Source organism: Ornithodoros turicata, chromosome 6 (assembly GCF_037126465.1).
Source record: "Ornithodoros turicata isolate Travis chromosome 6, ASM3712646v1, whole genome shotgun sequence".
In the NCBI taxonomy this organism is placed as follows: domain Eukaryota; kingdom Metazoa; phylum Arthropoda; class Arachnida; order Ixodida; family Argasidae; genus Ornithodoros; species Ornithodoros turicata.
Window position 1 is genome coordinate 67,945,915 of NC_088206.1, and position 22,976 is coordinate 67,968,890.

Consider the following 22,976-nt stretch of genomic DNA (forward strand, 5'->3'; position numbering starts at 1 on the left):
AGTTCAGATCCAAGCAACTTCAAGGTAGACAACAAGAACCCCCCCAGCAGCCAGGGCGCGCGAACAAAAAAAAAAAGAGAAGACAATAAAATAAAAAAACTAAACAACCAAGAAAGATGATTGTGCAAAGGTAATGCTCCCAGCATTTATATGTGAGGTACATTGTGTACATTAATCTGTATACGTTAAATACGAAATGTGTATCTCAAATATCTGAGATAGCTGGTGCATTAGCGGCTGGGAGTTGTGGCGCGCTCCTGTAATCCAGCTACTTGGGAGGCCAGGTCTGGAGGACGACCTGAGGTTGGGGTTCATGTCTCACGCCTGCCCATGTTGATCGGGTGTCCGCACTAAGATGGACGTCAACATGGTGGTCCCGGAGGAGTCCGGAACCACCAGGTTGTGTAAGGAGGGGCGAACCGGCCCAGGGCGGAAACGCAGCAGGTAAAAGTTCCCGCGCCCAGCAGTTGTGGGATCGCACCCATGAATGGGTATCGTGAGGCAGCCCAGCCAACAAGGCTGAACCTACACCTTTTTATGTTCACTTTGCCTGATATTGTTGGTGAACGTCGAAGAAGTGATTTTTTAAAGTTCCCTGTGGCATCCATGAATAAATTTCGTACAGGATACGGTGCCATTATTATATCGTATTCGTCGTCATCTTTCTCTTTGCCATGCGCCAAGTAATCGGAAGAATACAAAACGGAATACATGATCAATTGCTCCTAGCAGGTTAATAGTTCTCAGAATGGCCTGGCCATGAGTCCACCCGTTCCGCGATTACCTAAGTCATGATCCATCCAAGAAAGTCCCAGAGCCCATGGCAAAACCGAAAATTTTATTTCTATATTGTCACAAAGAATTGTACGAAAGAGACGTATTTTAAATGGGGCTTCTGTATACCTGATACGTACTTACATGTGGTCAGTGTTCTAAATCCGCGTAAATATTAAATACGAAATGTATGTCTAAAATACCTAAGATATCTGTCCGCACTTACGATGGACGTCAATGTGGAGGTCTTACAGAGTCCTACACCACCAGGTTGCCTAAGGAGGGGTGGAAACGCAGCAGGAAAAAGTTCCCGCGTCCAGCGGTAGGGCGATCGCACCCGTGAACGGGTAACATGAGGCTATCCAGCCAAAACGGCTGGACCCAGACTTTTTGATCACAGTTCGCAAAATATTTCGATCCTGCTTGTGTCCGCTAAAAAAAAGAAAAAAGAAAAGAAGAAATATGTTCGTTATTTCCATGGAAAAGAATTAATTAATTTCAAGCTGTTTTCTTCCTTCTCTTTGCTTCGTATCAGTCCAATGGGATGGCCACTTTATTGTACCTCGGATTATTATAGCTATATGGAATACCTATAAGGGATACCTATATGGGATATGTGATTATTATACCTCGACTTTTTCCTGTCTTGGTCATCGCTTGCCTCGATTCCCAATGTGAATAGATGTTATCGCATATCCCAGTGTATACACCAAGGCTGCCAAATGAGTTTCTAAACAGTCACAAAGGACTGTGCAAAAACGACGTATCTAAAAACGACGTTTACATATCTGGTGCACACATCCGGCTCATGTTCCCAGTTCGTGCGAAACACAACAACTGGAGGGGTCACTGGGCTCAAGATCGCGGGTTCGATCCCAACCGAGGACGCCAGCCGTACGGGGCAGGTAAACATTGCTTCCAACTCCCTGTGTCGAAGATTCGTGGTGCACGTTAACCCAAGGTGGTTGAAATTGCAGTCCACCCTGCAGCATGTCACCACGCAAATGCAGGCTGACTCGCCTTACGTGAAAATACTTTGCCAACTCGTATCGTTATTATTCACATTTGAGTTTATTTAATGAAATGGTTATTGAACATACACATGAAGCACGAGGAAAAAGCTGTTGCTAGCAACAGCTTGACTAGCCTTGCCTAATTTATTTATTAATAAGAATAATACCTCTTTGGAGAACTGTTGGCAACTACTCATCCGCCAATGATACCTGCGTTCAACATTGAATAACAAGTATATATCCTGCAAATATGCGAAACACGGGCTTCGACAACGAGGCTGAACCTGTCCCTTTCAGGGACAGGTGGAGGAACATTTTAATGATTTTAATCTTCACTGAACGCATTAAAGTAAAAAAATAGTTCTCCGAACTGTTCTGACAACAATGAATAAACTTCGCTAAAAGAGTTTTTCAGAATTATGATATCGTCATCGTCTTCTTTGTTCTCTTTGACACATACTGGTCAGTCGGGACGGGCACTTCTGGTGTAGTGTCCATCTTTCGGCTTCTCGTCTGACACGGATTTTCCCGGCAAGCCCCAGCGCCCCCTGTACCCCCAGAGAGTCTTTACAGCATTCCCCTCTTCCTCTGCCCCCACAAAAAAAAATAATAATACCGAATAAAAGGCTTAAAAAAAGCAGAAAAGCCAGCAGATACCAGATATGGCTGTCGCAGGCCCCCGTGTACAATTCTAGCACACCCTTCTGGGCTAATACCTGTCTTGAGCCCCGCTTATCTAGGTTCCCAGCATGCTTATCACATATTATCATCTCGGATTTATATCGCTTAATGTCGACAAGATCGATATGGTTTATATACTAACAGTGAAAAAAAAAAACATTCAAAATAACAATACTGAAACAAAATTGCGCGAGCACTTTCCGAACAGTTCCGATTAAGATCATCTGGTCCAGGAGCATTCTTGCGACCGCTGAAACCTTTTTCGGCTGAGGGACAAATCCATGCGATAACCTTTTGCCCTAGCCTTCGTGCCCCATCTCGGGACAAGCACCGACCGTGGAAGCACAAAGGAGATTTGAGGTGCACAGTTATGCGCACTTACCGTCCACCTCGAAATGTGTCCTCTAACGCAGTGCTTCCCAAACTTTTGGCGGTAACGGACCCCCGGAAGCGATGAGAATCAATTCGTGAACCCCCACACCGTCACAGTCAGTGCATAACCAGCAACCTCGTCAACTGCTGCGTGCTTTCGATACAGCTTCAGAAACGATTCCGGACTGGTTTCTTCTTCTTGTTTGTATGTGGATGACGCGGACAAACGTGCATTGCAGGACTTTTCTATCAGAAATTAGAAGCTAGCCGTTGAGGCATGCTTGTAGCAATTTTGGAAGTTCTGGGTGTTTGGAAATCGGGAACATGTATGAGCGCGTGTTTGTGGGGACGAAAATCCTCACTGAAACGTGAGAGACGGTCGCGGACCCCCACGGACACTCTCGCGGACCCCCAGGGGTCCGCGGACCACACTTTGGGAAACACTGCTCTAACGGACCGTTAGGCCCTTTTAGGGATTGGACAACACAAATGTATTAACCATTCCACGAATATACCGTAACAGCCTGCAATCACTTTGCTCCACTAATAAAGCCGCTACACATTTCAGGCAGAGTGCATAAACATGTTCATAGATGAACAGTGACACTTCAAATACTGCATACATACGGCGGTCCAGATGTACGCGGGACACGGGTTCTGAGATTACCTGCATCGTAATTTTAAAAAAATTAGTCAAATCCAAGCAATTCCAGGGTAGTCAACAAGAATTGCCACAGCTCCCAGAGCTGGCGAAAACAAAACACTACAAACTCTAAACAATCAAGACGGATTGTGGAAACGAAATGCGCCTTTAATGCAGCATTTACATGTGTGGTACATAACGTTAATCTTAGCGAACATTAAATACGAAATGTATCCCTCAAATATCTGAAATAGCTGGTGCAATAGCGGCTGGGAGTTGTGGCGTGCTCCTGTAATCCAGCTACTCGGAGGCCAGGTCTAGAGGACAACCTGAGGTTGGGGTCCATGTCTCGTGCCTGCCCATGTTGATCGGGTGTCCGCACTAAGGTGGACGTCAACATGGAGGTCCCGGAGGAGTCCAGGACCCCCAGGTTGTCTAAGGAGGGGCGAACCGGCCCAGGGCGGAAACGCAGCAGGTAGAAGTTCCCGCGTCCAGGAGTTGTGGGACCGCACCCGTGAATGGGTAACATGAGGCAGCCCAGCCAACAAGGCTGAACCTAGACCTTTTAGTACACCTTGGTGCAAATTGAAAAACACGCGAGGTCCCTGGCATCCATTATAGCTCACTATACATCCATGAATACGTTTCGTCGATGCCATTATTATGCCGCCGTCGTCATCGTCGTCGTCTTTCTCTTTGCCTTGTGCCAATCAATCGGGAGAATACAAAATGGAATACCCTCGTTTCATTCTTAACATTAACAGTTATCATAGTGTACCCTTGTAGCAGCCTTGCCCGGTGCACCGGTCCAGCGATTGCCTAAGTCTCATAATTCATCCAGTCAAGCCCAAAAATTCGAGTAGCACCAGGGTTGCTAGTGGAGATCGCCTATCTCGCGGCGAGCGTCAAGCAAGACTTTAGACGCCAAGGTAAATTAGCCAAGAGAATTAACAACATCCTTGATGGTTTCGACGATGTTCACTGCTCCCAAAGACAGGTCCCTGTTGCGCGGCAGCGGAGGAATTGTTTTACAACCGGACGAACCGCGCCTGTACCGTCCACACCCAAGCTGAAGCATGTCACCGAATACATGATCCATGATTTCGGTGAAGAAATTCAGCACTTGCGGTCTGTTGCACTTGTCTCTCAGAGCGTCTCGGAAGCAGTCCTGCAGCTCGTAGTAGTAACTGTAGAAGTAATTTTCACGTCAGACGGAGCGCTTGAGCAGAATGACTTTGTGGAGCACTCACCAGCAGGCATAACCAATCTTTCGTTTCTCCGGAGCCTTCTCTGTGGCCGTTTGGAATATATCGAATGCACTGTTGATGCACTGGTGTAGTCTTGGACCAGCCTTGTTGATGCAGGGTATATTCTCGATGTAAACTGCAAGCATATGTTAGTTCCGTCGAAAGAACAGCAGACCCCCAGATTAGCCCCTTCTGAACTGATGAATGCGCAAACTGTGTTCGTGCCTTCAAGGCTGTGAATGGTACTCTTTTGCGGGATGGTTGCATTCAGAAATCCACCTGTGAAACAGATACCGCTATGCTCGGCATTGGTCGATAATCTGCTTGGCTATATTTGTCGTCCAAAGAGTACTTATATATTACATGAACGAATTTTAATGATCAGCGCTGCTTCCGCGGCTGCGGAAAATGTGTGATACAGTGTTGCCAGATGACGTGTTGTTTTACCTTTATATTTGGCAGAGGTGGCGTTGCAACCTTCTTCGTAGTCTGCCAACGCTGCTTGAAGTCCCAAGAGCGCCACCGCACGAGGAAATCCCTGCAGGCAACGACGCGTGAAATTCTCCGCGCAGGAAACTTGCGTGATATACAACCTGGAAGCCCGAGGAACTGATGCTTAAAAGTGTCAGTAAAACTGAATGCTACTTCTAATTCGACGTATAGCAAGCGAATGAATAAAGAACTTGATGTAATTTCTCCTCACTTGCATTGAGCTTCAAGGCCTGCTGCGTCTTCTGCCAAACGCGTCGCGTTATAAAATGGGATGAAATCCATTCCGCACGATCGGATGTCCTTATCTGAGCATCCTGGACCACTCGTTACCGTGGACACAAGGATACCTAAATGAAATATTGGGTATTTTAATTGTAGTGGCGACCGTAGTGCGGCAAATGCATGCAAACGCGTGTCTGGAGGATGCCTTGTGAATGCCTGGAGTGATCATACTTTAGTACACCACTCTCACCCTCAAGGCATTAACCTCATGTGTGTTTTTTTAAGTAACCTTTTTCTGTAATCTATCTCATCCTTCTGTCACCGTTGGTTAGTCATTTTTTGCCATCTTTGTCTTTAATCTAACGCATCTTTATTTCACCCATGGAGGAAGGAAACACAGGAGCGGCCCTTCCAACTTTTTGCCATCGGGACGAGCGTGCCAGCTTCGCAATGCTTTCTGGGATGCTCCTGTCTACCATGTGACCGCTCACGTGACCCCCAAGAGCATGCGCAGGCCAGCTGTCACAGCAGACGACGGGAGTCGTGATTGTCTTGCAGTTCAGATATGTGCATTGTGATGAACGCCGCACGTCCAGCTTTATTTGTGTGTGTTCGGAGGTTTACTCTTGGTTTACCCTTCTACTACAAGACCGGTCAGCGTCTGCAGGACAACCACGTAGGACTAGAAACATCATTCGTGGCAGCGATGTTTGCATGGCGACGTGGCCACGTTTTGTGTGTTTGTTGCTTGCCAGTAATGAAATTTGTACAACGATGAAGCAAATCAATTGAATCTAGCTGTAGCACAGCCACAGCTTGCAAAGGAACGATTCAAGATGACTCTCTTACAGACAGGGGTACGAAACAACCAGACAAGTACGTGCTTACGAATGAAACGTATTCCCGTGGCAGAGCTGTTTTCTGTTGAACCACAGCCGCAACAGCGGTAGGAATACGTTAACACTACGTTGTTTTTGCAGCGATGTTCACATTTTAAGAGTAAATGACTTTGGAAGAGCATAAAAGCACGAAAAGCAGCGCGAGCAACAAAGCGTTGCCAAATCGAAACTTTAGAGAGGATCACGTGGCGGACAGGAAGGAATGGCGGTTTTGACAGGAGCGACCGCCAGAGGGTTCCCACGGAAATCTGCTCGAAACGGCCGCTCCTGTGTTTCTTTCCTCCATGATTTCACCGTTGTTCCTTTATTTCCAAATTATTTTCTTTTTATTTATTTTATTCTTCTTTTATGTATGTCTCTTTTTCTTTTTTTTTTGCGGAATAGCAAGCCGGCTTCCCGTTTGGATGACCTTTCCCCCTTTTTTTTCCTTTGTTCTGATAAATATATCCTCCTCCTCCTCCCCCCCCTCCTCCCCTGGAGGGACATGCCCGTGTTCGCTTGTAATTTACAATACACACATCACATCGTTACCGAAAGTATGAGAAAGCGTTTTTTTTTTTCCTTTTTTTTAAGAAATAACGAAGAATCTGGTCTGGTGCCGCCATCTATGCACCGAGTAGCGAAATGTACGCCGATGCATCAAAGCACGTATCACAGAGGTCAATGCTCGGATTCTGCTTTGCACATCATCGAAGCATCGCGTGCTTCAAATACCCAAAGTGGGTTACGAACCAACGGCCGGGAGTTGTGGCGTGCTCGAGCACGCCACAACTCCCGGCCGTTGGTTACAGGATTACAGGGTTTACAGGGTTTACAGGGGATTACAGGTTACAGGGTTACGTTGGTTACTGGATTACAGGATCCTGTAATCCAGCTACCTGGGAGGCCAGGTCCAGTGGACAACCTGAGGCTGGGGTCACTGTTTCATCCTTGCCCATGTTGATTGGGTGTCCGCACTAAGATGGACGTCGACATGGAGGGCTACGAGGAGTCGTGGACCACCAGGTTGTCTAAAGAGGGGCGAACCGGCCCAGGGCGGAAACGCAGCAGGCAAAAGTTCCCGCGTCTAACGGTAGGGGGATCGCACCCATGAATGGGTAAGATGAGGTAGCCCAACCAAGATGGCTGAACCTGGACCTTTTTAGCGCGTATTTTAATCGTGCGTAATTTTAATTAATGCGTGTGTGCTTCAGATCTATCTCTAAGGCAAAGAATAAATTTCGCCATAAGATTTTGTGTCTTCTTCTTCTTCTTCGTCTTCTTTCTCTTTGCCTATTTCATTTTGTTCGGTTGGTTCCACTTTTTTGCAGAGCGATATCTGTCTCCCAATATGGTGGTACGTTACGTGGCCGCCTGGGGCCTACTTCACGGGGAACTATTCGACATTTGCATTACGGCATCTGAGGATAACTGAGGGAAAATGTCCAGAGAGGCCGGTGCAATGATTTGGAGCCGGATCCTTTCCCAGCCTCGGTGTGACTGTCATTCGGGGCTGCTTGCTTCGCTTCCGAGTGTGGTCACCAGTTGTTACCAGTGGTTACCAATTATTATATCGTATGCCGACGGACTTGATATGGTTCCTTTCGAAACTGAAGAGCTCTAAAAATACCAATACTGTAACGGAATTCTGCAACTACTCCAGACTCCACAGCCTGTCCAGACTGACAGCCGTAGCTACCACACGCCAGACAACGACATCCTAAGTCCTCCTCACGAACGATTGATAATTACCGCAGAAAAGTTAAAGAAATCCAGCAAACCGTTGGGGAGATTTAAGGGAAGAGGAAGGGAGCCGATATTTCGAACACAGACTGTTATTTTACTAGGCGCAGTCCTAATCAATGGCAGTCTATTTAAATGGTCGAGAGATATATGGGTTAGATAACCGAATAACACTGAGGGTCAACTCCCGCGCTGACGAGAAGGTGCCAGTGGTTAGGTTCTCCCGAGAACGCAAGAGTTGACCTACCATATGCCCTACGCTTCCTCAACACGTCATTACAGTAAAAGAACAACCTCTGTTCGAAATATCAGCATCATTCTGCTTCAGCGAACCTCGTGGTGCCTATTTCGAACACATTGCCGCCCAGCTGAGACGACCCACCGCGTGGCCTTTCTCCAACACGCGTCTCCTGTCAGAATGGTGAGTTGGAAAGTAGAAAATACCAAAGAGTTGCATGCCTCATATCTCAAGCACGACAAGCAGTACAAGGAGCTGTCATGCTAGGCACTGCACAATGTCATTTTAACTAGACTGAAGCAGGATTAATCCGACTTGGCCGACCTCAGCTTGGGCATAAACACTGACTTCCTCTTCAGAATATGTTCGGCTAGCAGCTTCCCGCGTGAATGCTGCTGTAACCCGAGTTTTTCACAACAGCTTCGAGATGAATATTGCACAGTTCCTCATGAAGTCGGTCTAGGGACCACCAGGGAGCCAGCCAGTGATAACAAAATGTGCCACCACGCGCAACCGTGACCTCCTGATCTGTTAAATTCCCTATTACTCTTACGCTTCGTAACCTCAAAGCTATACACTGAGATCTGCAGCTGATGACCTCAGATGATCTGATGGCGTCAGATGATCTTCGCGAGTGTATTCCCGCAACGCACCGTCCCTAAAGGCGTGAAGCGTAACCTACTTACCTGCGCCATAAGCCAAAAGTAGCAAGTAGACCACAGAGTACCTCATGTCGCCTCAGTTTAATTCTGGATCCCATTACACTGCGCTTGCAGGCGATATTTATCTTGTTCCGTATGTTATGAGTAAACAACCACGTGCTCCCCCTCTCCACAAACAGGCTTACCTTGAGACAAAATACTGCCTCGAAGATGGATGTCCGAATATCGTAGCTCCGATCGTAAGGTCACATCGCGGTACAAGTATTTCTGCAATGTACGCTCTAATACATATATATATATTGCTTATGTAATAGACTGTAATAAGCAATATGGAGTGGAAGTATAGCAAACATACGGGATCGAGCTGTATGGCCTTACGATCGCAGTAATGATATTCGGACATGCATTTTCGACGTAAGCCTGGCTCTATACAGCTTTACCAGCTGTGACATTCGCCGTCCTATGCCTGGCATCAGTCCAGAAACGCGGAAAATAATCTGTGCCGTGATATCTGATGCGGCGGAACATCATTTAAAAGGACAGTTGCTATGTAAGGAAGACGTGCGGCTAAACGCGGAACGTCAATTTCTCTAATCAGATGTGACATACTATATTATAACGACCATGACATATAGGCACCCTTTCCAGCGCCGCATTTGGAAGCTATAGCGGTGGCGGTACTCGTCGGCCTGGTTATTGCTTCCTCAATTACTGCAATACTGTCTACTTCAGCTTACCTTAGTATTTTTGTACAAGAGGGCAATGCTTCTTTCTAAAGTTGATTATCATCATCATCATTCTACGTGTTTTCATAGGAGCTGTTGCTGTCGTCTGCAACGGTAGTCGTACGTCCGCGTCTGCGCGTTCAAATTCAAATTTCCATTGTCCAATCACGACGTAGATCTCGCGGGCCGATGCGTAGCGCCCCTAGCGGATCGTGCGGACGGGCTCACCATAGGGGTTGCCGATTTTGACACGGTCGCTATAATGTAGTAGGTCGTGAACACGACATGAACTGCTTGTGAAAGAGCAGTCGTTCATCAAAGGCCACCGAGATAATCAGAAAAATATTTGCAAGGCTTCAGGAAGCTGCATGCAGTTCCTGGAAACTGCAATAGTTCCGGTTTCGGGGCGCAAAACGGTGATCATCAGGGACGCTATACAGTTACCGCTACACCCTACGACAAAATCAATCAAACTGTCGACCAATTACAGCTTTTATTCATTTATACTGCAATTACTGCTCCACCATTTTAGTCATCTCATCCCGAATTTACTGCTCTTCACGGCGAGTATAGGCTTAAAACACGAAAGCGTGTTTGCGTACTTCGTCCCAAACATCTTCTCCTCGAGTGTCGCAGATTCGACACTCCTCGAGCCACGCTCGGACGACGCCTACTCGAGCTGCGGTGCACAGACTTTTCTCTGGCCACTCTGCTCGACCCAGTACGACATCACACACACAGCTGTATGTGACCAAAGCAGTTTTGACATTCTTGAGCGATTCAAGTCTTATGAACGGCCTGGTAACTCCGGTCGTGCAATCTCATTCTTCAGTGCCCCGCTCTCATCCTCAAAGCGTTAACCTCATGCTTTTCTTTTAAAGTCATCTGCTTCTGTAATCCATCTCATTCTTCTTTCGCCGTTTGTTAGTTTATCCTTTATTTCCTAATTCTTTTTTTTCCCTCTTCCTTTTTATTTATTTTATTCTTCTTTCATTTATTTTTCTTTTTTCTTTGCGGAATAGCAAGCCGACGTTCCGTTTGGCTGACCTCCCCCCCCCCCCCCCCCCCGAAAGGAGACCTAATGCGTCTAGCAATGCTAGTTCCCCCGAGAGGACTAAAAACAGTTCATTTTCTCTCTGAGAGTGCCATGAGAGTGCCATGTCATGTCGAGACTGGGAGGTACCCGGGTTCGAATCCCGGTGCCGCCTGTGCTGTCTGGGGTTTTTCCTGGGTTTTCCTCACACGCTTTCAGACATATGTCGGCACAGTTCCCCTAGAAGTCGGCCCAGGACGCACATTTCCCCAGGGCGTCAGTCGTGACGTTGCCCACATACGTGAGGCCGACAACGGCAAACCCTTTCACCACCACCACCACCACCATCACGTCTGCACGTCGTAGTCATGGTACACGATCGCACATTTTAAACGCAACTTCTGAACAGAGGCACAATTTAACGTACGTCTGGAGCACTGAGAGTAAAAACGAAACCGAACATTTATTAACTCGTCACGTCCACAATACGGCGCTAAAAACGGAACTTCGGATGTCACCGTTTCCGCACACCAAGTCCTTCTATATTACACGGAAAGATGCCGCGGCTTTGTTCAAATCCCGGCGGATGCGACCCACACGGAACCACGATCAACCAAACGACTGGACGAGGGCCGCCAGCGGCTCGACGATGTTGACAAGGCCATGTACGTCACTTATCGGCAGTGGAGGAATCGACTTGCACTCCTGAGATCCGCGTTGATACGGGCCACAAGCTAACACTAACAGGTCGCCAAACACGTGGTCCATGATCTCCGTGAAAAAGTCCAGTACGTCAGGCCTGTCGCACTTGTGCTTCAGGGCGTCCGTAAAGCAGTCTTGTAGGTCGAAGTAGTGGCTGCGGTGATAGATGCACAATATATATATAAACTAACAAGAAACAAGAAGGAGCACAGAGGGAGAGATGAAAATAGGAGCAAGTATGCGAAGGAACCTCACGACGACAAAACAGCAGGGGACTTAAGTGGCGGGAAATTCAAAAAGGTGGGCACGTGACACATTGCGCGTGACGTGTACCACGACCTTCACGTACCGCGCGAAGAGCGCCGTGCACAGTGGCGTATCTAGGGTGTGGCAGGTGTGGACAGGTGCCATGGGCGCCAGGTGAACAGGGGCGCCATTATGTGGTCGGGTGTGAATGTGCCAGGTCGGGCACTCAACCTGGCACATTCATAAATGATCTAAAGCACCCGCCATTAGAGAGGTTGTAGTGTGAAACCTATTGCGGACCACATGAAAACGCATCCCCAAGGACATCATGTTAACCATGTTGCCATGGGCGCAGGTAGCTGTAGATACGCCACTGGCCGTGCACGTGTTTTATCACGTGCCCACCTTTTTAAATTTCCCGCCACTCGTTAGCTTGTAACGACCGTAACGACGATGAAGCGATTAAGCCCCCTGGGGGCTTTCATATTAACCTATAATGGTCGCCATTCAGCATCTTTACCATTTTTCCCACAGAACTCTCCCAGTATATTTAGAAAACAAGGTAGCGCAAAGTCTCTTAGCATCCACGATAGCAATGAGACTACTAACGTCGTACGGACGTCATTTCATTAGAGGCCCAGAAGGCCGGATGTTAGGGATTTTAAATAAACGTCGCGGTTAGCCTTCACGCGGGGGACTCGTGGAGAATAACGTGGGGGAAAATCGCGGTCTGGGTCGGATTAGATACCAAGGAGCACCGCACGTTGCTAACAGTTTCTCGAACTCCGCTAACTCTAGCGTCAACATAACGCTGTCACAGCGGAGGCACAGTGTCCGCCATATCGAACCCGGACATCGGGGAAAGGACACCGCTAGCTAGTCATCGAGATGCTACGTTTAACGCAGGGTTATTAGGTACGCTAGCCACATGACATTGCACCCAATATGATTAGCTGGATGAACGTTGCGGTTGAGTGACCGCTGCGATGGAGAAACCATGGCCTGCTACAGCAAGCGTCTTTGCGGATAAGGAGGCGAAACAAAGCGGTGACGTGGTGCTCAGATGTCTACAATGCGCCCCGGTGAAAAAGCTCATCTGTGAGCCAAGGAAGTCAACGTCCAATTTTAAAAAGCACATCGAGCTATATTTACTAACTTCTCGTTCTGGGCAAGTTCTTTTTGTAACAAAGCTGTAGAACGTTTTAGCGATAGGCTTGCTTTGTGATTTATTTGTTTTAAGGGAAGAGAAAAAGATACGCAGGTATCGACCAAAGTGGCTTTTAGTAAATCTGTAAAAATTGTTTTCCAAATTATAGCCTTGAGGACCTATACGTGTAACCTCCAAAAACTGTCGTGCGATGTTCGTCCTCTTAACGACCGCGTTACCAGCGAGCCTTTCACGTAACTTTTTCTTTCCTAAAAAGTAGCACATTAAGTACCGTGTTACATTTTATGCGTAACCGCAGCGGTATTCCGCTACTTTTAGAAACCCGTACCGATATCGGGATTTCTTTACTTTTTGCCCAGGTAGCGCGTATCGGTATTACGCTACCTTTTTCGGGTAGCAAGTACAACACTGGTCTGGACGAGGTGCTGGTAACGTTGACGAGAGGGCCATGTCAGCGTGGTGTAATGGTAGCATGCACAGCAGACAATGACGGCCAAGACGTTCCCGTCAACTGAACTTGGTTCAGTGTATACTCACCAACAGGCATAGTTCACTTTCTCCCTCTCTGGTGCTTTGTCAATGGCTGTCTGAAGAGAAGCGAATGCATGGTTGATGCAATGATGCAACCGAGAGCCAGCCTTGTTGAAGCACGATACGTTTTCGATATACACTGGAAAAGCAGCGAAAGTTAATACTTTTTCTCCGTGTTGACGTCATGCCCGATGGTTTTCCCCCTTGTCCTTTCCTTTCTTTCTTTCTCATACTTCATTGTTTGCAATTTTGTGCGCAATTCTCCGTGGGAAACACTTACCGCCGTTTAACGTTGCATCTGTCTGTATATAATTGTCCAGGTTTGCAGCCGAAAGAACGGTTGGCAACATCTTTTGCAACCTGGCAAGCCAAGGAGATGTACGCTGCTACCCATTGAGGCCCCGTATCATAATTTGTGTGTGGACTTTCTTCTGTGCATTAAATTGGCTGTGCATTAAATTAAATGTGCAAGTGTGGCTTCTTGTTGTGTCAAAGGGGTTTCTTCTGTCAAATAACCACAAAGATCCTGGTTGCGATACGAGATTAGAGACGTTCGCATGAATACACGTCGCCATGCGCTATATATATGGTTACGGAGTATGTAATGATTATTATAGTAGCATCATAATCACGGCACACCACGTGGTATATTTCTATGTGATGCAGGGCACTTTCATACATACTGTATGCCTACTTGGGTTATGCCTTTCTTACGGGTGCCCACAAATGGGTATGAAGTGAAATGCATAACGAATAAAACATAGAATCTATTTCTTACACAGAGGTCCCAAGTTTCCCACAAACGTCATATCGTGATGGAACTCATATCCCAGTAAGATCATGCTCTGTTCTTTGCTACTGCAGCGAAATGTCCAATTCATTCAACATGACATGCGTCTGAACCCGCCCCTGCATGCGTGCTGGTCCAAACGCCGATAAATGTCGATCGCATATTCGGTGTCGAACAGTATTCACCTTTGTATTTGGGCGAAGTATGGTTGCAACTTTCTTCGTGGTCTGCCAACGCTGCCCTCAGCCCCAGTAGCGCCACCGCGCGGGGGATACCGTCGATGCAATGTAGCGTGTAATTTTCAGCGCAATTCACTTGGTGGATGTACAACCTGCACGTGGATGTGAGGATTAGCTCAAAGTTGCTTGATGAGCGTGCAATAGTTTACGCTTCAAATATGAACCCAGATACAAACGTAACTGTGTATTCACACGAACGACATCCTCACGGAAGATTCCAGTGGAAGGAAAAGCAAAAACACTGCTCACAGAGACGAAGTTCCGTCCGGTCTTATGTGAGCATTCACACGGTACGGAATAGCGGGAGTGGCGTATATACTGCGCACTTAGCAGACGACACTTCGCAGACGACACCGTCAGCGTCTTTCCTGTCGTCTGCTACAGAATATCTTGTGACTGTGTTGCAGGATATTCCCCACGGTTAGCAGTGCACGTGAACACTGGACGTTGAGTGCTCGTGCTCAGAAAGCTATGACGTTTTTCGCGTCTTCCGCTTCTGCGGGGAATGTCGCTCGTGTGAATTATCCGTTCCGCAAGCCTATTCTGTGCTCGATTGGTTAGGCCGAAGTTCTTTCCATACTCACTTGCATTTCTCGGCGTACTCTTCCCGTGTTTCCGGTAAATGGGAGTTGGTGTAGTAGGGGACGAAGTCCATCCCGCAGGTGCGAATACGTTCAATTTCGCATCCTGGCTCGCGCTTTATCTGACAGAGGCACAGGCCTAGAGCAAAAACACGTTATATCCTGTCAGATACCACATAATCCAATCCAATCCCAGGGCGTCCAAAGGGACGTGTGCAAAGGGCTGAAGCTGTAGCCGTGTGTTCGATCCAAGATCGGCATCAAATATAGCCCGTCAACCGAATGTGAATTAGGCACAGTGCACTTGCGCGCGCGGGGGGGAGCGTCCAATAATTTAAAAAGAAAGGTAAGGTGCGCCTGCTCAGCCAAGCCACTAGTGCACAAGGCAAGTGCACTAGGAATTCGGGTGCGTAAAATTACTGGCACTTTCCACGTCACTGCCTGCGCCGTGCGGCGGCATACAACGGCAATATCGAGCGCACATCTGCAATTTTTGCACCCACGCTTTCGAGATATTGCTCTGCTTAGGGAGTGTTTGCGTGAATAAAACGACTTTTTTTTTAATTTGGTGTTAGCGCCGCGAAGCAATTGTGGCTATGAGCAGCGTATATATAGACGTGAACAGATGTAGAGAGGACAGCAGGAAGGACTGGGGGACGGGGTGGGAAGAAAACAACCAGATTGACATTCTATGATTCTTCGTACATTCTTGAGACATCTTCTGCATGTTCTTCTATTTTGATCTTTATATTCTTTTAGCTTCAGAGTATAGGAAATGATCTCGAAAATTGTATCTCCTGATTATCTGCTCCTATCCGTCGCCAACTGTGACTAAGTCGCGACATATTTGCACCGGTGGATATCATACCAATACTGTAAACGCACAGCAATCGTTTTTTTTTTTTTTTACACCTTTCGTGTGTAAAACGGGTGTAAACAAGCACGCGCTTTAGGCTCAACTGGAGTGTGTAATAATGGTGGTGAAAGAGGTGTCGAAAAAACACCAATATGAAACAGTGTTTAAAACGGAATACCCCCCCCCCCCCTCCCCGGCATCAAATGGCGTTTACTGCAGAATATGCAAATTTCAAATTGAGCTTCTAGCAGGGTACGCGATGATTTAGAAAGTGTTTTACAAAGCACGCTTCTGTACGGTGTAAAAATTTAACCTCGGAACGTATGTGCTACAGGACAAGGCATATACTCGCGCATACGAAATTTATTGGTTCGTGTTAATTCAATTTCAGCATTGACCAACTACAGTACGAATTGCGGTTACATTATTCGAAGATGACGAGGAAGTACTTAGTCATACGGATATATACCCTCCCGCTCCCAGAACACGTCGTTCGTGACAAATCCCAGAGCCATGTCATGAAACTGCCGTGGTTGGTCCACGATAAACAACATATTTATCGAATGTAATAAATGCACTTTGGCTTTGACGCTTACCTGTGCCATAGACCAGGACAACCAATAAAAACACCAAATTCCTCATGTTCTGCCACTTTCACGAGTGTACCTGAGCTTTTCTTCGCTCAACGTCCAACGCTTAAATCCTAGCGGTTCTTCCTTCCTCGTGCGGGGATCTCGAGAATCACGTGATGCAAACCTCCTTTCTCCAAGATCCTTCCCGAAGAAAAAACTCCAATAATGTTTATTAATGGCACCCCACAGTAAACGAAAACACCAATAGGCGTTTGCTCTCCTTTTGCTGGAAGGGTTCAGCGGCTTTCGGCAAAGGCGTCATCCTGAGATAGACTGCGTTCAACTTGGCCTTGAACGAAAGCCGAACGTCAACGATGCGCTAATGCAACTTTGTGAGGCCTGAAGTTAACGCCAAAAACGTATATATGCACCTTCGTCAAGGAAAGCCGGATATCAAGGTCATCACGCGATAAAATATCATATCGGGCATTATATATTGGAATGGCAGTTGTCCGGTAGCGAGAAGACATAAAAGTAGCCTTCGCGGCGACCCTCACAGCCCTTGAAAGCAGTACGTTTTAAAAAAGATGAATACTTTTTAAACTGTTCGATTATTTCGGATTTCGATTATTATAGGGGGAAATTTTCAATTCAACACGCGGTTGTTTTGAAGGGCCACCATGCATGACGACAGTTTCGTGACAGACCCTGCGCGAAATCAGATTCGGTGCGTGTTAAAGAACACTAACGTCGTTCATGATCATAGTTCTCTCGCAGCGTGAAGCCCCGAATTACTTTTTTTAATTGTTTAATTCAAATAACATACGAAGAGAGTCAGTGGAAACTGTGGAGGAAGCAAAGGAAGGCGGTGGGTATTAGGTGAGCAAATAATCAAAACGCAAGCAAGCTGCTGTATGGATGTGGTCGGTATCATTTCCTCGGTGAGCATGAGGAGATGATAGGGTAGAAGGGGTAGACAGGGGGTAAGGTGGTAGACACAAAACACGACAGCATTAGATGCCCAAAAATGAATGGCGAAAAGAGTGTGCGAATACAGAGATGAGATGAACCTCTGCGGTTGCCAGAGCGCTTTGCACACCATGCAACCGTGTGACGTCACATGCGAGACACGCCTTGCTGAACATAAAAGAGTGTACCCCAGAGAGTCGGTTGTACTATGTACTGTTGTCGTGAGCAGCATATCCCTCAGATTTGGCGTGTAGATAAGGGAACAGAACACAGAAACAAACAGCACAGCAGCACAAGAAAATGATATCAATTGAATTTTGTACTGGACCTTTGTTCTCCGTTCTTGTCTACTCCTCAGACATCACAATTACGTCAGCTACCTACAATGGAGTCATGGAAGCGGTGCCGCCAGCTATTAAGTTCCATTATGCACTCTAAGAAATAAGGGTGTCCTCTAACACCCTTTTGGGGTGTACTTGGATGTCGCACATATGACACCCCTGGGAGTGTACTAGTACACCACGCCACAAGGGTGTTCTAGTACACCCTGGCGTGGAGTGTACTAGTACACCCTGGCGTAGAGTGTACTAGTACACCCCGGCATAGAGTGTACTAGTACACCCCGGCATAGAGTGTACTAGTACACCCCGGCATAGAGTGTACTAGTACACCCGGCATGGAGTGTACTAGTACACCCCTCATAGAGTGTACTAGTACACCCCGGCATAGAGTGTACTAGTACACCCCGGCATAGAGTGTACTAGTACACCCGGCATGGAGTGTACTAGTACACCCCTCATAGAGTGTACTAGTACACCCCGGCATAGAGTGTACTAGTACACCTCGGCAAAGTAAAGAGTGATACTACACTGCCTGGTTTCTGCAAATTATACAGAAACTCTTTCTCAGGACATTTTGCGCCTGCAGTTTTCTATAGTCAACCGAGTAATCACACTGCCTGAGGGAACACGCAAAATATCGTATTGAACGACATACCACAGTTTATGCAGATTAACAAGAATTTATTATGCACATATTTATTTACACATACCTATAACTGCAGAATAATGCACAATAATATTAATAACAACAACATTAATAACAATAAGACTTATTCCACATGTATATCCGCTGGAATAATAACACATATTGCACAAGTACACGTTTAAAAAATCTTCACCACGGAACATGCTCAGAATTAACCGTCATTGGGAATAATAACGTTACCTATTTTGATTTGTTTGGATATGGAACAGATATTCTGTATCACTTTGCATAATAAATAATAGTTTCCTCTGTTCTCAAGAAATAAAAAATATAACTTTTCCATTCTCAGTTATGGTTGTTTGTAACCATGCTTTGTGGTGAACCTAGTTTTTGAGTGTGCATGAAAACAGGAATAATACTAATACATTTTATCGGACATGTACACTTCCTAATAATATTGGTAATATTAACTATTGCAGTTTTAAGACTTCTGGAGTGATACCTATTGTGTATCATAACTAGTAGAGGGGCCTTCTGTATCTAAGTGATGGTAGATGGTAAGATAAGAAGCTAGCTAACATGGTACAGTAAAATGTTCTCTGAACAATAACAAAAATGATTATGGGCACACACATACATACAAAAGAGAGAGAAAAAAGTATGAGGCACTTACGGACTGAGTGCCGTTATGAATGATACATAGTTGGAGGGACGTTTCCTGAGTGTACTCCACACCCATCATCCTTTCAAGCACATACAGAGTGTGTTCGTTCTTCAGCTTGGATGTATACTGAATGTTAAATGTCCAGTAGCTGCAGAACAAGAGTGACACCGATGATGTCACATCGACGACATCGATGGTGAGCCTTTCTGCGGTGACACTGACGCTGTCTGTTGTCAGTGGGTCTTTGCAAGCATATGTTATTTCGGGTTTGCATGCGCCTGATTGGGATCCTGTAACATAAATGAAACCAGCTGTCAGGTTCACTGGCATAGGAGTACGTATTTCAGACACATGGACCTAGAGTAGAGAGTATAGGCTATGCTCATAGATATATCTTCTCTAACCTCCAAGGAATTTAGTACCAACTTAGTATTTTTATCACTTCTACTGTACCTCAGACTACAACGTGGGATAAAAGTATGCTTAAAGTGTAGAATAAGAATTAAAAGACAAGCAGAAAGGGCGGAAAAGAAATAATATATTTGAAGCAAATGGAGAACTTATAATAATGATCTGACTAGTGCTGTCATGCCAAACGAGGGAACGGGCTTGTCATCACAAAAAAAGGAAAAGGGGAGGAAAAGGAAAACGACAGCAGAAATGCATGGGGCCCTACCTCCGTCTGTGTTGAACATGTCGCTCAAAGAAGGAACGTTTATTGCTTCCTGTTGCTCAAGATCCCCATTTGTATTTTATGACCCTGTCCCTCTTCGTGGGTTGCGTTACACCAGGGGAAAGAGGCAAGAGCTAAAATTACACACACACACATCGGCCTATGTACAATTTTGACGTTGAACTGAATCATATTACTGTTTACCGTAATTTAACTGTTGATAGCACCACAGAATACAATAAAATCGACGATGCAGTCCAGTTCAGAAATGAATCGGACTTTAACATATTCTGCAGAGGCATCGCACAAATCATTTTTTTTCACCGTGATATATGCGCCAGCTTCCCTCGTGAGACGTGTTATGCTGTCCGCATTGCGGACCGTATACCGTAACGAATTCTTTACAATACCTGCACAAGAAGGCTCTCGTTCACCAAGTCCCGAAAGGGAGATTCCCTAAGTGCCAGCAGCACGTCGCCAGCTTGCGTTCACCACGAACAGTAATTTTCTTTCTTGACGTGCCATGTGTTGCGAGATAAACAGTGCCCACTGCAACAACGCCTGAAATATCTACAAACAGAAACACTTTATGTAACGACAAGCATTACAGTCGCAAGCAGCGTTAACAGCTCAGTTAAACGGACAACGGGTTTTCATCATATATTGTGATACTGTAGTTACAATCAAGTTGCAAACGTCAGTGGACTCACCTGCCATAAGAAGAACGTGATGAGCCCAGCGTAATAGAAGGTCCGATAGAAAGTAGCGGGTGCTTTGTTATCCAAGTTTCAAACTTTGCGCCCACGCACGAAGCCGATGGACCGAGGTATACAGCACTGAGCGACAGCAGAAACTAGCTTCTGCGCATGCGTGGTCTGCGGTCGGGAGTTTTTCCGAGAAGCGCGCGTTTTTAGCACGGCTTTTGAGTGCCTATTGCTTGCCTTGGCGAGGTGACGTTCCCGGTTATGACCGTTCGTGATGGCGTACATGTGCTGCATGTGAGCATTTCGCGAGATAGTGGATGTTGTGCTCGCTGAGGAGCTCTCCGCATGTAGACGTCAAAATCCAGGGATTTCTGTGTTCGTTTCAGGAAATGCATCCTTCAGCGCGGTTTACTCCAAGTTGAACTATCTTATACATTACCAAAGGTTCATTATCGGTTTGATTTGATTTGATTGTGAGTTTAATGGCGCAGCGATAGCTGAGGGTTCATTATCGACACTGGGACCCTTGCGACAATACTGGTGCATGCGGTTTGAGGCAAAACACCAATACTTCAAGAGGATTGCCTCAAGGGCAAAGAACTACAAGAACATATGTACGATATTTGTATCCATGCACCAGCTGTTGCAAAGCTATAGTTTTCACGCGCACTCCGCCGACCATAACCTTACTACCACAGGCGCTTAGCAAGCAGTCCTGTCCACACTTAAGCCATGTGTGCTGTTAACGGAGGAGTGCCCAGTATTGGAGGCAAGTGTAGGAAACATAGCATATTATATGGATGACATTCTGATCATGAAGAAAGGAGAAAGTCCAGAGTTCTCCCAAGTGGTGGCTTTGTACATCAGAACCCGGCAAACTCTTCCTGCTTTTATGTGATCTTTGTGTTGATTAATTTCGGAGGCACAGACATTCATACAGAGTTATCGAAAACTGATAAATTTTGGGCAAGCCACCCTGGCCAGGAGGCCTCCAAACAACGACTGGACTTGTGGGTGCGAGGTGATGCCTCGCTGTGAAATTACATAACTTCTCGCGCTGCGCCAGGTTTGTCAATGGATGGTAATGCACCCTTCGTAATTTGTTATCACATGCATAATAAAATGTTTCATAAGCAGTTATTCTGCGTGGTATAATTACAATAAAACATCACTTTGATTAACTTCAGGTGACTTCGAAAAAAAAAAAGGCGTTCTGTAACACCGCTCACTCGAGCTATGTTGTACATTGTTGTGGCGAGGTGTACAAGGGTGTTCTGTAACACCGTTCACTCGAGCTGGGGTGTACATTGCGGTAGCGAGGTGTACAAGGGCGCTCTGTAACACCGCTCACTCAAGATGGGGTGTACAGGGCAGTCGCGGGGTGTGTAAGGGCGTTCTGTAACACCGCTCACTCAGGCTGGGGTGTACATAGGTGTTCTGGGGTGTATGTGCTGGAGGTTACACCCCAATGACACCCTTATTTCTTAGAGTGTGAACATTTATCCGCGAATTTTCCTCGCATATTTTTGTGTGGCAACTCTGGTAATGATCGTTACGTTAACGATGAATGATGACAGTGCGTTTTTAACTTTCCCTTTACGCTGCTATTTTCCTGGACGGATGCAAGCACTGATTCTGTCGTCTGGTTTGGAATGGTGTACGAAGTCTCGCAAAACTACCTTTTAGTTTCCCTCTTTACTCCGTTTCCGCATAGTGCTCACACGGACGATGCGATCGCTCCCCGGGTGAATAATTCGTTGGGACGAGGAAATATAATATTACGTCGCATTATTAAATGCCGTGGCTGTCAGCCAAAGCTAGCCAAACGCATGTGATATGGAGCTTCGATAAGGACTCTTTGTGGAGTCGCACGAAAGCTGAGTGACGAGGCATCATCTGTATATAGCGTTACCTACGTTGAAAATGTTGAATATGATGCTATGAGGTAAGCATAATTCCTTGAGTCTGAGGGAAACTTGCTCAAGAGACAAAGACAAACTGGACGAGACGACACGGGACTTGTGACTTTGAGTCCCGACTCGTGACTTTGAGTCCAGTGTCGTCCTGTTGCAAGTTTCCCTCAGACACTCAGCTTTAGGAAGTATATGCTTCCCTCATCGAATCTACACCAGTTCACTTGTACCCTTCATAGTGCAATGCAGCAAGGCTAGTTGGCAAGCAGTGGCGTATCTAGAGCTACCTGCGCCCATGGCAACATGGTTAACATGATGTCCTTGGGGATGCGGTTTCGTGTGGTCCGCACTAGGTTTCGCGCTACAACCTCTCTAATGGCGGGTGCTTTAAACTATTTATGAATGTGCCAGGTTGAGTGCCCGACCTGGCACATTCACACCCGACCACATAATGGCGCCCCTGTTCACTTGGCGCCCATGGCACCTGTCCACACCTGCCACACCCTAGATACGCCACTGTTGGCAAGGTAGTACCAGGGCTAGTAAAAAGTGTTCAATGATATTTTCCCTCTTGCGTAAATTCACACATCCCAATGGGAAGAGACAAAATGAACAATGACACTGTGAGCGAGGCTACCAGCCTGTTTATTGGCGAAAA

At 46.4% G+C, this 22,976-nt stretch overlaps 2 protein-coding genes across 2 annotated transcripts; both read right to left on the minus strand.

Moving 5' to 3' along the window:
• Positions 1–3,636: 3,636 nt before the first annotated feature.
• LOC135398247 (uncharacterized) lies at positions 3,637–9,215 on the minus strand. Its single transcript, XM_064629671.1, has 5 exons — positions 8,990–9,215; positions 5,434–5,569; positions 5,178–5,323; positions 4,734–4,866; positions 3,637–4,670 (listed from the first exon to the last, which is right to left on the minus strand). Exons 1-5 carry the CDS (start codon positions 9,033–9,035, stop codon positions 4,418–4,420), a joined length of 714 nt encoding a protein of 237 aa, XP_064485741.1. The 5' UTR covers positions 9,036–9,215; the 3' UTR covers positions 3,637–4,417.
• Positions 9,216–11,167: 1,952 nt separating this feature from the next.
• Positions 11,168–16,518, minus strand: LOC135398249 (uncharacterized). Its single transcript, XM_064629672.1, has 5 exons — positions 16,433–16,518; positions 14,984–15,119; positions 14,346–14,491; positions 13,377–13,509; positions 11,168–11,579 (listed from the first exon to the last, which is right to left on the minus strand). The coding sequence occupies exons 1-5, from the start codon at positions 16,476–16,478 to the stop codon at positions 11,333–11,335; spliced, it is 708 nt and encodes a 235-aa protein (XP_064485742.1). The 5' UTR covers positions 16,479–16,518; the 3' UTR covers positions 11,168–11,332.
• Positions 16,519–22,976: the final 6,458 nt, after the last annotated feature.